Consider the following 14,570-nt stretch of genomic DNA (forward strand, 5'->3'; position numbering starts at 1 on the left):
CTTGTAGTGCCACCACACCAGGCTGTCCCCCCGTTCTGCACCCACAGGGACACACAGCTGATGGCTTCAGAGCACCATGCAGTGGTCACACTGCTAGGCCAGGACTGGAGAGAGTTTGAATTTTGTACTATCATAGACTTGCTATGGGAGCCCCTGTTCTCCTCCAAATAAACCATGTGGTGCTTCACGTTTGGTCTGGGTGACAACAAGGCAATTTGTGGTTTTTCACATCAATTCAGCACAAAAGAGGAGAGTTCTGGCCTTTAAAGATATGCTGTTCAAAGACTTTATTACTATCAAGTCGGTAACTTCAGGTATGAGCTGGCCTCTCTTCTGGGTGAGGTTCCTGCTGGATTTCAGAGATCAGCATTAAGCCGAAGGCCGAGCAAGTGCCTTTGTGTTCCTGTGAAACGAGAACAAGACCTCGTTTACCCCCACCGGCAGGACTTTTTCATGTCCACAATGAGCTTGGGAAAGGCAAAGTGCTTCTTTGCTTCAGCACGTTACCATTGTTAATCACTAACAAATATTACTGTGTTTGCAGGCTTTAAACTCTGCCCCGCAGATAACACACAGCATTTCAAAGCAGCTCCTGCTCCAGGGTGGATCCTGCTCCCATGGCGATGCCATGATAGATACGGGTCACCTCACCTGATCTCGTGATCCAAACATGTTTTGGTTGGCAAAACTCACCTTCACTTTCACTTTCTGATAAGAGCAGTGAAGTTTGTGGCTCCCAGAGGGAGAGTTCTGCCACGGTAGTGCACAGATCGGACATCACCACCTGTTTAGCTTCCTTGGAAGAGGGGGGCAGGTCATCATCTGAAACAAACCCGATCCCCTTGGAGAGCTGCTTTTAGCTCTCTGAGACTCTCTGGTCACCCACCAAGCAGCTCTTTATGGCCTCTTCATTTTCTCCTTCTCACCTGGGGTGTAGGATGCAGCATGTGAGCAGTTTCCCATCCTTGCTGCCTGGAAATAACGTTGACATTCACCTCCAGCCTGTCCCTCACCTCACTGCTTTGGGGACAGGAAAGCTGGCAGGTGATTTTGCCAGCAGGCAGGAGGGACAACAAGGGAGAGAGACTTGTTTCTTTTTTGATGTGACATTGTGTTACACCTGGAGTGACAGGACACACTTTGCTCTGATGCTCACTGGTTTTGGTCCTTTGAGGCTTTAGGATAATAGATTTACCACTTATGAGCTGCTCAGAGGCATGTGTCATGGACAGATTTACCAAAGCGCCTCTTTCTGTGACTTTACATTTCGCTTTCATCTGCTTTCAGTGGAAATTCATGTTCAGACTTGAATTTTTTAATAACGTTTTTTCTGCTACTTTGCAGGTCCAACAAGCCGGACGCCGAGGAGAGGCGGGCACGATGCGGAAGCGTTTCTGTGTGAGTAGCTGTGAACTTGCTGGGGTTTTGTTTCCTCTGGCTTGGGCCTTTCCGTCTCTGTGGAGTCAGCCTGGCTGCCCTCCGGGAAGAGAGCGCTGATGAGGCACGTTACTGATGAGGCGCCTAATTTTTCCTTCTCGTTTTGAATCCCTCAGTTTAATACAAGCACAGGGATGTATGAGCACTCTTGGCTACGACACACACTTCCTACTGTTGGGAATGAACAGCCTTGCATACAGCCTGCAGCAAAATCACAAAGTAGCTCAATTTGATCAGCTGATTTCCCACAATAGTTAAAAGATGTGATCTTTCTATGATGTCACACTGTCTTATGAGAAAAACTGCATCACTTGATTCTCAGCTTCATGAGGCTGGACATTGTCTGATGTAAGGATTGACCCTTTCCCCCTCCCTCAGGTCCTCAAGCTAACACACACTGGTCGTTTTTCTTTGGGCTTTAGCGTGGTCCTAGTTAAATATTTAAGTTTTTTCTCTACTAGCAGTAAAGTCCAGGCTGCTGCACATGGGAACCAGGATAAATTTAAGAGATAATGGCAGATGGTGATCCCTACTAGTCATAGTCATAGCAACCATCAGGAAGCACTCCGCATTTCTCTGTTCCAGTTTGGTATCTAGGAAAGAGAACTGAAAAGGACTGTGGAAGTGAAAGAAGTGCCTGGAAGCAGAGAAGAAGAAATCAGTCCATGTCTATGGACTGCTGTGCTCCAACAAGCTTCCAAACACACCTCGGGAAGGGGTCTAGAGGAGCAAGCACTGCACTTGCAGGACACGCTCTGCTCCATGAGCCGGCAGTGCCTCACGGGTGGGAATTTCACCCAGCAGCACTGCGAAAAGCTCAGCGAGTGCAGACAAGGTCCATGAAACGGGCTGAGGACATATGAGGTTCCTCCATGGAAAAGATGTAAAAAGGCAAAATACAATCCAGAGCAAGGCTTTGCTGGCATCATCCCACCAGGAACCCCTGGGAGAACAGAGGTTGCAGGTAACACGCAGGCAGCTCCGCTCCCTGCCCGCCCCGTTCCTCCCTCTGGTGCGTGTTGATTTACCTGTTAGTGCATTAAAGACTCATCATAGCTGTAAACTCCCGCGGAGCTCTCCTTAATCACCAACTAAGAACACAGCACAAGTGGCTGATGCCTGTATTTGGAAAAGCCATTACTGGGCCAGCTGTAATGCTGCATTAGCAAACTCCTTCAGTGATGTCGTTTTAATCACCTTTGCGTCTAATGTGGACCTGATTCTTCTGGTGTGCCAAGGCCTTGAAAGGAGGTTGTAGCATGGAGGGTGTTGGTCTCTTGTCCCAAGTAGCAAGTGATAGGACAAGAGGAAATGGCCTCAAGTTGCGCCAGGAGAGATTTACATTGGATATTAGGAAATATTTCTTTACGGAAAGGGTTGTGAAGCACTGCAACAGGCTGCCCAGGGCAGTGGTGGAGTCACCATCCTTGTAGGGGTTTAAAAGACGCATAGATGAGGCTCTAAGGGACATGGTTTAGTGCTATATTTAGGTTATGGTTGGACTCGATGATCTTAAGGGTCTCTTCCAACCGAAATGATTCTATGATTCCAACCTAATCTTCTCTCCGGATGCGCAGCTTGGAGCCTGCGACTAATAGTTTCTTCTTCTGGTGCCTGCAAGCCTGGACACCTTTGATACGACTGTTTCAGTCAAACACAGGCGACTGGGCTGAGCACAGGGAGGGACAAGGTGAAATGTAGTGGCCTGTGATACACAGAAAATCACAGCTGCTCTCCGAGTCCAGCCTGGCTTTCTGCTCCGTGGGTCTGTGTCCCCCGCCACCCAGCCCCAGCTGCCCCTTCCCAACACGTGAGGTAATGAGAAGGGACTAACTGCATCAACTCATTAAGCCGGGTTTGTTAGAGGACAGATTGTCATGTTAAACAAATATATTTTTAAAAAACTAAATATCATTCCCTGGGCTGTGCCCCATCTGGGCCATTAAATCTGAAAGGGGTAACTACAGCTGTGTCAAAGCTGAGCTCAGAAGCTGATTTTTTCACTATTTGTACTACTAGCAATTGGCAACAACTCCATTTTCAAACATAATTTTCTTCTCATTTCCCAGTGCTGCACTCTGTAGACTGTAAGCACGGCAGGTAGATGCACACTGCTGAACACAACAGTCTTTGGGACTCAGAAAAAGAAACCCCACAAATGCATTTCCTAAATCCCTTGCATCCTCTTTGTTTCTCACCAAGCCCTAAGTTACCTGCTGACAGAGGATGGGAAGGGCTGCCCATCATTAGGCAGTTGGCTTTTCATAAATTATGCAGATTTTATCAAGCTAATGAAAAGGTGGTGTGGAAGCAAAGTGGGAGAGCTAAGCTTTCAGGGCTGAGCGCTGCAAGTTTCCAGCTTGCAAGAAAGCCAGCATGTTTTTTGAGGGAAGGGAAAACACCAACAAACAACACAACTTTGAGTTAATCCAGCATTTCTTTTGATCGGTCCCTTGGCAGTCTGATTAATTTTGAGTGCAGATGTTTATGTTTTCCTTCACAGAATACACCCAGTACTCGGGAGCAGGCTCATCGTGCCGTATTTCCTCCTTGCCACGCCGTTCTTGTTACGGTTGTGCAGCAACATATGCTAAGGCCTTATTACAAGGGATTCCTATAAATGGCATAAAGGATTAATAATGTATTTATAACACAACTTTGTTTTAGTGTAAAGTGATCTATAAATTTGTAATAAATGTTTTATAATGTTTTTGTAGCCTGTTATAAATGATAAATGGGAGACTATAGATGCCACATAAAATATTCATGCTGCATTGTGTGCATTATTATGCCGTTACTGTTCAGGAAACCATTAATAATAAAGTGAATGGAGATGTAAAAGTTGCTGACATGCCCAGCAAGCCATTTATAATGAAATGTATAATCCTTACCATAAAGTAAATACTTTGGCCGGTGATTGTTGATGAAATGGGAGCACACTGAATTATTTGTGAGGTATTTATATATTAATGTATATTATCCATATCATGTCATAGAAATGCCATTAATATATTATGTTATATGTATTATTAATTATTTTTCCCTAATTTATAGGCAGCTCTTCAAGCGTTACCGCGGCTCTTCGGCAGCTTGGTCAGCCGCACGGGAGCGGGTGAGTTGTTTTAAGTGATGTGGGTGATGCGGCCGTATGAACCCGCCACGGCGGGGCTGCCCTTGGCCTCGGCCAGCCCAGCCGGGGCAGCCGCCACCCCGGCCCCCCGCGCGGGGACAGCGAGCGGAGGCGGCTGCGGCCGATGGGCGAGGGCGCTGGTGCCCGACGCGCCGTGCCCGGCCCGGCAGCCCCGGTGCCCACGGCCGCCCCCTCCATCCCCAGCCAGGGCGAAGCCTCCAGGCAGCCGCGCTTCGGCCTCACACCTCCACGAAGGCAACGTGATTTGTGCGAGGGCGTGAAGGAAGTTTTGCATGTCCCCCGGGCATAAGCACAACGTGTGCGGTCCCATGTCGCGACACGGTCACGTCGGGGGAGCCGCCGCCCCGCCGGGACCGCCGCTCCCGTCCCCCCCGCCGCGTTCCCGGCCACGTCTCCCCGCCTCCGCGCAGCTCGGCCCCGGGCCAGGCGGAGGGAGGCCCTGAGGGGCCGCCGCCCGCCCCTCGCCCGCCCCTTTCCCCGCCTCCTCCCCGCCACACGCCGGCTGCCTCCGGCCGGGCTCGGCGCGGCGCAGCGAGGGGCTCCCGCCGCCTCCCGCGGCCCGTCGAGGCCATGGCGGCCATCCAGAACCTGCAGCTGTGGTGCAAGCAGCAGTGCGAGGGCTACCGCGATGTCAGCATCACCAACATGACCACCTCGTTTCGCGACGGCCTCGCCTTCTGCGCCATCCTCCACCGCCACCGGCCCGACCTCATGTGAGTACCGGCGTCGAGGCCCAGGCGGGGGCGGCGGGCTCGGCCGGGCCGGGACCCTCTGCTGGCGGCCGGGGGCCCTCGCTGGGCTGCGGACCCCGGCCCTCCATGGGCTCTCGCTTTTCCTGGGGACACAGCCCCACCAGAAATCCCAGCTCCTCCTCGGGAGATGCTGCGGGCGGGAGCCCAGCTGGCACCACGCTGCAGATCTCCAAGTGAAGAGCTCCGCTCTCGCTGCCTACGTGCTTTTTGTTCCCCTATATTTCGACTTTTTTTTTTTCACCTTTTTTCTCTCTGTGGCTGAATTACGAATGTATTAAATGCATCCTTTCTGTTGCAAAACAAGTTCAGGCACTGATTTGTGGGGAAGCGTTTCCTTCTTTGCCGCTCGTGTTTGCTTAGGCTGGGCTTCCCTCGCTCAGCCCGACCCCGACGGCAGCTCAGCCACTCGTGAGGTGGGAGGCGAGGGCTATTTAAACAAAATACAATAGAAGGGCAGGGCCTGGCAGTCACTGGATTCTTGCACATTGCTCATTTTTTCCATCTAGAGCTCTGTCTGTGTGAGACAAAGTGCTTTTCGCCCCTTGCTTGTGCCATTGCTGGTGCCCTCTGGGTTTTGACCGCTCCCTGCTCAAATGTTAACATCTGGGAAGGTGAATCGCTGAAGGGAGACATAGATCCTGCTTCTTAGTTCTTTTTGTTTGTTTGGTTGGTTTTTTTTACTTCTGGGCGCTTTGGACTTTGAGGTGGGGGGGTTGAGGTGGAAGGTCATGGCAAGGGAGCAGTGCAAAGATTACCCGGTATTGATTTAAGCGTTAGGGTCTTTCCCAGTCAGATGTGTCCAGCTGGTAGAGGACCAGGTTTCTCTACTGCATTTTTTCTCCTTTTCCTTGAATTCTGCCTTTTTCCTCGTGCTCCCAGGAGAGCCTGATGCTTGAGTTTGTGTGCGGAGATCTCTCTTACATGTGTCTTGCTTCTGGTGGAAGCCCAGGGAGAAGATCTCCTCTTGCTCTCTCTCCTCTGTTGTCTCGAAACGTGGAAAAGGCAGGAGCAGGCTTGGGCAGTGGGAGGTCCGTGCAGGAGCTTCAGGCGCACTTTTCTCTGTAGTCCCCAGTGCTTGGGCAGTCACCATGGTGTTTCTGTCTATGGCTTCCTGACATGCTGTCATGTGCACATGACTCCAGATATTTCCTTTCCTTCCTTTGATTCACAGTCCCAAAGATAGAAAGGTGCTGGTAGAGGGACTGCGATGGCTTCCTGGCCAACTCTGCAGCTGGCCCGTCCAGAGCATGGTTGTGCACAGCAACTCGAGAGCTGGAATAATTCTGTTGACCAGTTTAGTGGGTTGTTTAGAATCCTTGAATTGTGTATCAGGGGCTGTGGATAAGCATGTCTTAAATAAATTCTCCTGTGTTGAAGAGTGAAGATGTTCCTTGTGGCATCTCTCTGTTCCCATTCATTTTCTTTTATGATGGACTTAATTCCAGTTCCTGACTTAATTCAGGACCTCACAGAAGCTGTTTCTGACTTGGACCAGCTCAGCAAAGACTGCCTGAAGGTTAAAGTCAGAGAAGTTTTTATCAGTCACCTCCCTCACCAGTGTCACTGGTGTAATGCAGGAAACTCCAGGTGTATCCTTGGCTGGGCAAAGTCCTGCTGGAAGGAAATTATGCTCTCAAGTGCCTGGTGGCCAGGGCTGCTGGAACTCATATGTTGGATCCTGATGCTGAATACTGGTGCAAATTCTCCAGGAAGCTGTAAAAGCTTCTCTTGAGTGTTGATAGTGCAGAGAAGTGCGTCTGGGTGCACGTGTGGCTGTGACTCCTTTTTCCTGGGGGCTAGAAGTGGTTTGTTCTGAGCTCCTCCCCTTGCTTCCAGCACAGATCCTAGTTGAAGATTAAAAGCATCACACTGAAAATAAAACTAGAAAAGGATAATTGGTGTTTGGAGCGCTCGGTGTGTTTGCAACAGCTCTGCTGTGTAAATCACTTGCAGAACATGATTTAGTCACGGCATCAGAGTTTTGCAACAGTATGTTTTCCGTCTTGGTGTACACAAATGGCATTCTTGGGCTGAGGAGAGCAGGGGATTTCTCCTTGTAGGAGCCTGAGAAATTCCCAGGAAAACTTAAAGCAGTTGCAAAACATTATTGTAATCCTGGGCTCCTCTTGTGGGGTATGTGGTTCAGAGGACAGGCTAGTGGGGGGTCTCTCCCCCCTTCCTGTTTTCTTGCTGGAAAACATATGGAAAAGATGATAACTTCTCTCAAACTTGGCTGCGTATGTTACTGGTGAACAGGGCAGACTGTGTAAAATTAGAAATGCATTTCCCACTCACTTCCCACTCACCCAAGGATGCTCTGGCAGAGCGGAGGCACATGCTGAATTACCATGGAAATTAATTTCTCTTTTGTCCCAGCTGCAGCGTTCTTCATGGCCAGCCCCAGCCAGGCACGCACGCTGGGTCAGGCAGGTCCCAGCCCATTCTCTGGGATGACTGTGGAGCCTTGAGGATCCTCATCAGAGGGACATGGAACCTCACGGCAGCGTGGTGGGAGGGTGAGGTGGCGATGGCTGTGCAAGCTCCGGCCACCGTTTTAGTGGCCTTGGCCCGATCAGTGAGTTAGAAGCAGCAGGGGAGCCGTGCACACTCACTCGGAGATTAACGCCAGATGTCAAGGCAAGGTTTTGATTAAGCTCCTTCTCTTCGTCCGGGATCTTGCTCTTTCCCAGCCTGTGAGCTGGTGTTCAGCTCAGCGTTCTGGGAATTGACTGGTTGTGAAATCCCCCTCAACAGCTGAGCAGCAGTGAGTGTCCACTCCTGCAGCAGCATCTCCTGGGCTACTGTCAGCTCAGCGGGGCAGAATGGGGCTGACGGTCGCCGATATGGACAGAGTGGGCTCTGGTCGTGCTGAGGACGGGTCGCCCGCAGCCTCCATCCCCTTAGCAATAGGCTGGGGTGAAGCAGAGCTGCGGCTTCCTTGCCCTCCACGGGGTTGTGGTTTGTGTGACAGGGGTAGGCGAGGATGTTTTGGGGGTCAGGGGGTCTTGTCTGTTGTGGGTCACCCCCAGCAGCACGGTGCGGCTTGCCAGAGAGACCAGAGCAGTGTGGAGCAGGCGTTGCTGAGAGGAGGAGGAGCACGTGGGGGACATCTTCCACCTGGGATTCCCAGCCCTGTCCCTTCTCCCCAGGTTGTTTGCAGCTCCAAAAGGAGCACCGCTGAAAGGTCCTGTTCCCAGCAGACCACACTGCATCTGAACCCTCCATTCACGGACTGTGAGCTCGCAAAGGGTGCTTCACTCTTTTTCAGTGATCCTCTTGACTGCATGTACCTTATTGTCTATAGAGAAAATAGTATGAAAGTACCAAGAAGCAGAAGGTTTTTTTAGTACCATTGTGGCACTGGGATTGTTTTTGCTCAGTCTGCTCCAAGGTCAAGTTGGCAGCAGCAGAGATTCCTCCTAGGGAAGCACACGTGCTTGCAAAGGACTGGAGTGCTGGGTCTGTGTGGCTGGAGCAGTGAGTGGGTCAGGGGGATTTGAGGGCATGAGAAATGCTTGGCCACTTTTTGCTAAGAGAAGGATTTTTTGGGGAGCTAAAAACTTCTATTCCTGTGCTAGCAAACTCCAATCTGATTTGTTTCTAGCACTGGAGGCCCTCTCTTGGGTCAGATTTATATTTCTCACCTCTTCCAATTAATTCAGTTGCCTGTGTTTTCTCAGTGGAGAACTCCTACTTCTCCATTTGTATTAGCTTTGCTTTCTTAGGATTACACTGGTGCAGAGAGCTTTGATATTCCAAGACAGGAGATACACCAGCAAGATAAATTTCCAAAAGAAATATTATATGTAAGCAGTTCACCTGACTAACCAGGGAAGGAGTGATGCTGCGAGGGCAGGAGGCTCTTAAAATGACCATGTAACCTGGTTGTTTGCACTCTCTGTCAGGGAATAGAAGGGGATATCAGACATTCACCATCGGAGACTTGGATTTTTAGATCTCTGTTACGTGCCTCGCAGCGTGAAGCTGCAGACATGCTGCCATAGCAAACAGTGTTCAGCGTGGGAGCAAAAGGTACTTGCCGACAATAAACAGGTAACTCCAGTACGTTATGTTTTACGTGTCAGAATGACCAAGGAAGCTGGAGCTCCCCTTTGCTCTTGCAGGTATTTTACTCTGCTCAGGATGTCCGTGCTACAGAGACTTTATTAGGGAGCAGAACCGGGAGTGAGGCAGAGAGCTGCAATCACCTCCTTCAACTGACTCTTAAAAAAGCTGATTTTCTTGCCTAACACAAACCAGGATAATTGTAGCTATTGTTTCACTGAAACTTTTTTGGCTTGTGATTATTTTTGTTGCTCTTTTTAATCTATTGTCTCAGGGAAGGGAAATCTCCCTGAAATCTTCCTGGGCAGGAGCACTGCTTGGAGAAAAACCTCTGCAAGTCCCTTTGATTTTGCACAGGAAAGAGTACATGATTTAGAGGTGGGATGTGCCATGTCTTTATGTGCTTCTTGGGGGAGTTTGACCTTTGGGTCTTATCTCTTGCTTCCTCTTTGTTCTCTCCGTATCCCACATAGCAATGCCAGATGTGGGAATCAGGGAGGAGGCCCAGTCTGTGGCACAATGGACAAACCTATTTGAAAGCGCCTCTCTTATTTATAATGTAATGCTCCACTTTCTGTGCTGAGCAGATAAAGGACCTGACTTGTTCTGTGCCATTACAAGTCATGGAAAAAGTTCCCCTGCTGCGATAGAGATCGTGTGTTTGTCTCATGAATAGGTCACTGCGAGCCAGCATTGCCCTGGCTTTCACACAGTTATCCTGGCTCCTTTTAAAGGTGAGGGGCTGGCTAACAAAGGGCAGGTCCACATCCACTAGAAAGGTACATACAAAAATGCCAAGTTGGTGCTGTAGCCTTTTTTGTTTATCAGCAAGAATTTCCTCTCTAATATCAGCCTTTTCGCTTAGCTGTGTGCCAGCAGGTACAAGGATTGTAAAGTGAAACTGGGTTATCAGAAAAGAACTGACCATGCCTGCTTGCCCAGGCAGAAGGCAGCGGTGTTGGAGAGCAGGGCTGCCAGCTAACACTTGGTTTTGTATTCCCAGTTTAGCAAGCGACAGTCAGTTTTAAACAAAGCTGGTGGTGGCTGTTTCTGCTCTGCTAGGGGAGAGAAAGCATGCTGCGTTGTGGCTCTGCTTCCAATAGCACAAACTCACTCTTCCTTGTGCTTTTCTTGCTTGTCCTCCAGTTTCTGAGTTCCCAGCACGGTGCAGAGAGAGGTGGCATCTGGGTTGGACCAGAGAGATGAAGAGTAAATCTGGGGAGAGGAGAAGAGGAAGGTGATGTCCAGGGGCCGCAGAAAGGAAGACGGATTGTTGACTTTGGCTTGTAACTCCAAATAGTAATTGTCTCTTCCTTTTCAGTTATGATTTCAAATCAAAGGTGACAGCCCTAGGGAAAGAAGGATAAGATTTCTACAGGCAGCTTAGGTGTTATCAGCTGCAGTACTGTGTTGTGGGCAGAGATATTTCCCAGGCAGATTCCTAGTGCTGGTTTTGTGGAACTCTGCCAGAGGAGGAGTTGAAACCAGAACTTGTGTGCTGATGGAACCTGTAGTTTCTGACACCAGAGGATACAGGTATGTTGGTGAAGCGTGTGATGCATGTGGCGTCTGAGGGATCCACATCTCCTTGGAGCTGAGGTCTCTCAGTGTTGGGAAAACTTGAAGATAGGAGAAGAGAATGGATGTGACTGTTTGGAAAGTAATTCCAGGGAGAGAGTGTTGCAAATCTGGCTGGCAGGCATCCGTGTATCTTTTTGAGGTGGGAGATGAGGAAAACTTTTTGGGGGGTCAAAAGACCCACCCCATGAGTTAGAGTTTGCTCTTTGCTGTCTCAGCAAAACCCCTGAATCTGCAAGGGATGTTTTAGCATCAGCACATCCCGTCCATGGGTGGCTGCGGGGTGTCAGCCCTGCATGGGTAGATGTGCCAAAAATGTGTTGTGCTGCCTGTGGGCAGATGGCTGTGCCTGCTGGGTCACCTGCACGTCTTTGTCCTGGGAGGGACAGCAGGTCTGTGACTGTCTCAGACAGGATCTGCCACGCTGCTCCCTCCGAGCATCTCTGAGCAGGCAGGGTTGGAGGTGATGCTGGGTCCCCTCAACCTGTGAGGCACAGAGAGGTTAGAGAGGCTGGAAGCGAAGCAGCTTGCTTTACATCACCAACCTGAGATTTTTCTCTTCTTTCTATTTTTCAGAAACTTCGACTCCCTCAGTAAAGAAAATGTGTATGAGAACAACAAGTTGGTAAGTGACTTTTAATGTTTTACTTTTGGTCTACTCTATGACCTGGCGCCTTGCTTATGTGGTTTAGTGACAGAAGCCCTGCAGATGCAGTGTGCTGAACATGCCATTTTCAAATCCTTTGTCTCATTCTGCATGTGTCCAACCTTCTGATTTGAATGGCAATGTCCAGGCTTCCTGGCTCCTCGAAAGCACCCTCAGACTGCTCGTACTTCTTCACTGGCTGCACAGCGATGCCCCTGGCCAGCTGCATCCTGTGGCGGCAGGAACTCGGACAGAGATGCTGGAGGTCAAGACATGGACATGTTGAGTACATGATGCTCCTGAGGGACGATGCAAGAGCTGGGAGGTAGCCGATGTGAAGGAGGAAGCGCAGTTGGTCTCCCCGCACTTCTGCTCATTCCCAGTGCAGCAAATGAAGGCTGCTGAGAGGTGAAGATGTCCTAAAACCTCATCCTGCCTGGACACTTTACTTCAGGGTGGGATTTGAGTTTCTCTTGTTCTCTCCATGAAGAAAGGAGAAGTTGGGCAGGCCAGCCCCCTCCTGCACTGAATTCAAGCATGGGCTTAGTGCTCCAAGGAAGGATTTTTTCCTCTTTCTCTCCTTCACAAAGAGAGAGGAGGCGGATTAAAATGCCTTTTTTCCCTTGGCATCACTCCACGCAGCTTCGTGGCTGCTTGGCAGGAGCTGGGGATGTGAACTAACCGCAGCAGCTTACTCTTCTCTGGACTAGAGGAGTGACATCCTCTGACACAGTGACCTGTCTGAGGTGGTCCTTGCCTCCAGGAGACCTGAACTCGCCCCCCATGCTCCTTAGCTTCTGCTCCCCTTCGGTCCCAGCCATGTTCACAGCGCCTGTGACAGAGCCCCTCTCCCCAGGCTGGGGCTGCAGCGTGTGAGCAGTTATGCACAATCTCTGGGGTTCAACCCTGCGTGTTCCTCTCCTCTGGATGAGATTCACACCAGGCATTTTTGCCTTTGAGGTTTGGTATTTGGAGGCATCAGGGCCTTTTTGCCATGGACGGTCACCGTGGCAGGAGCGCTGTGAAGCCCCGAGTGTTGCTCCTTCTTCAGCTGGGCTGATGTTCTCTGCTCTGCTGGCAGTTTTGCTTGTTTCTGGGAAATGAGCTGTACGAGCCGCCTCCGCTGCTTTCATTAATGAAAAGCTTCTTTGTGCCTCTCATAAAAAGAGTTGCTCCCCTCCTTTGTCACAACCTGCGTTCCCCCCACTCTACTCCCTCCATTTCTTAGTTTCTTTTATGTCCTTTGTTTTGTGTTCTCTTCCTTATTCCACCTGCTGTAGGACAACTTGTCTGTGTTGCCCTTTCGCTGCTGGTGTCCTGCTGCTCTGGCTGTGCCCTGAGTGAGGGTGACCCCTCCATCTCCCTGCAGGCTCCTGGGACTGCTCTCCATCCCAGCTCCTGTTCCTTCTTCCTCTGGCTACCTTTGGGATATAAGTGGGTCTGATTTCTCCCAGCGCTGTTCCTCTTCTATTTTTCAGACCCTCCTTGATGCCTCAGTATTCAGTAACTTCTTTTCAGGAGCTGTATTATTAAACTAAAAAAAATCTTGTCGGGGCTGCAGTTTGCTGTATAGAGTCTTCTGCCAAGGGAGAATGTGTCACTTCTCAAGTGCCAAGGAAAAACAACCCCAACCCCTAGAAAAATTTCGGTTAGTGGCATTTTTTTTGCTAAAGATTTCAAAAATATATAAGGGGAAGAAAGTGTTCTAAAGGCTTTGGATGCAGTTCTTTCCATGGATGGTGGCATGGTGTTAGTAGGTACAGTGGCGGCTTGTGTCAGAAGAAAGCTGTGCCTGGCCGGCTCAGATGGCCTCAAGTGCATCGCTTTGCCTCCTCTATGCAGAATGGGAGCAGGGGCACTTACCTCTTTCATAAAGCACTTGGAACTGCACTAATGAAAGATGTTATGCGGAAATAATGAGTTGCCTCTTTAAAGGCCAGCCTGGGCAGGCAAGTAGAGGAGAAGGGCAACAGGGCCGTGTTTGGTGGTGATCTGGTTGGATCTCTGGGCAAGAGCCGATCCCAGGAGCACGAGGATGCTGTAGGCACAGGGAGCGCTGCTTCTCTACATTGCTCACCTGGTTCTGGCTGAACCAGTTGTGTGCATAGAGCATCCTCCTCTCAGTGGTCCAGGCAGCCCCTCGCTCTTGTTCTGTGCCTGTCACACCAGTCTCGGCTGTGTCACCCTCTGCAGGAGGTGGCATGGCCTGTGTTCCCGCTACACCGCACACCGGGAACGTCCAGCAACAAAACCCCGCTGGTCAGACCAGTTGTGCAGCCAGTGCGATAGGGAACACGCCAAAGAATATATTAAGTACAAGGTTACAAGACGTGCGAGCGCCAGGCTGGCCTGGCAGCCAGGATGACGTAGCCGGAGGTAACTGGCTGAAAGTGCACTTAATGTCAGCTCAGCTACATTTTTACTGGGATACCCAATGGAAAAAAATGGTAATTATCTTGCTAAAAAATAATGGCTGTTTGTTTCTTCTAAGTAGGAATAATTGGCTTGTACACCAACACTGTTGCGTGTCTGTGCCAGAGGTCAGATGCGGAGGGTTTTAATATGTTCGAGTCTTTCTTTAACCCTTTCACTGTGGGGTTCGGCAATAGTTTTCCTTGTGCCTCTGCTCCTGCAAGTGCTGTTTTCCTTTGCTGTGTTGGCGTTTCAAAGGGGATGCTCCAAAGTGGGAGGGAAAGGATTTTTTCCCATAAGCCAGGAAGGAAGAGGGCTGGAGAAAGTCCCTAGTAAAAGCCCTACATTGAGTTGAGCAAGGGCAAAGTTGCTTTATGGATGTTGCAATTTTTTTGTCCTCTAGAAAGGCTCTTGTTCAAAGGCAAAAGAAGGCGACTTTTCCCTCCTTTACCCGTCTTTTATACTGCAGTTTCAAAGCAGAGTGGACCGCAGAGGAGACTATTTGCCCCAAATACGTGTTAGGCAGCAT

General features: G+C 50.0%; 1 protein-coding gene across 3 annotated transcripts in view; it reads left to right on the plus strand.

The window, feature by feature from the left end:
• Positions 1 to 14,570, plus strand: part of MICALL2 (MICAL like 2) — a 29,644-nt gene that overhangs the window by 110 nt on the left and 14,964 nt on the right. The window contains exons 2-4 of one of the 3 annotated variants that reach the window (XM_065644804.1): positions 1,345 to 1,398; positions 4,492 to 4,549; positions 11,560 to 11,608. Coding sequence is in view for 1 of the 3 variants with exons in the window: in XM_065644803.1 (XP_065500875.1) it covers positions 5,159 to 5,301; positions 11,560 to 11,608 (192 nt within the window). In the remaining 2 variants the exon portion in view is untranslated. Of the gene's footprint in view, positions 1 to 1,344; positions 1,399 to 4,491; positions 4,550 to 5,116; positions 5,302 to 10,632; positions 10,705 to 11,559; positions 11,609 to 14,570 lie in introns of those variants that run through there. The other 2 variants (XM_065644803.1, XM_065644805.1) reach the window with 2 other exon arrangements.

This window comes from Caloenas nicobarica, chromosome 14, assembly GCF_036013445.1.
Source record: "Caloenas nicobarica isolate bCalNic1 chromosome 14, bCalNic1.hap1, whole genome shotgun sequence".
Lineage (NCBI taxonomy): Eukaryota > Metazoa > Chordata > Aves > Columbiformes > Columbidae > Caloenas > Caloenas nicobarica.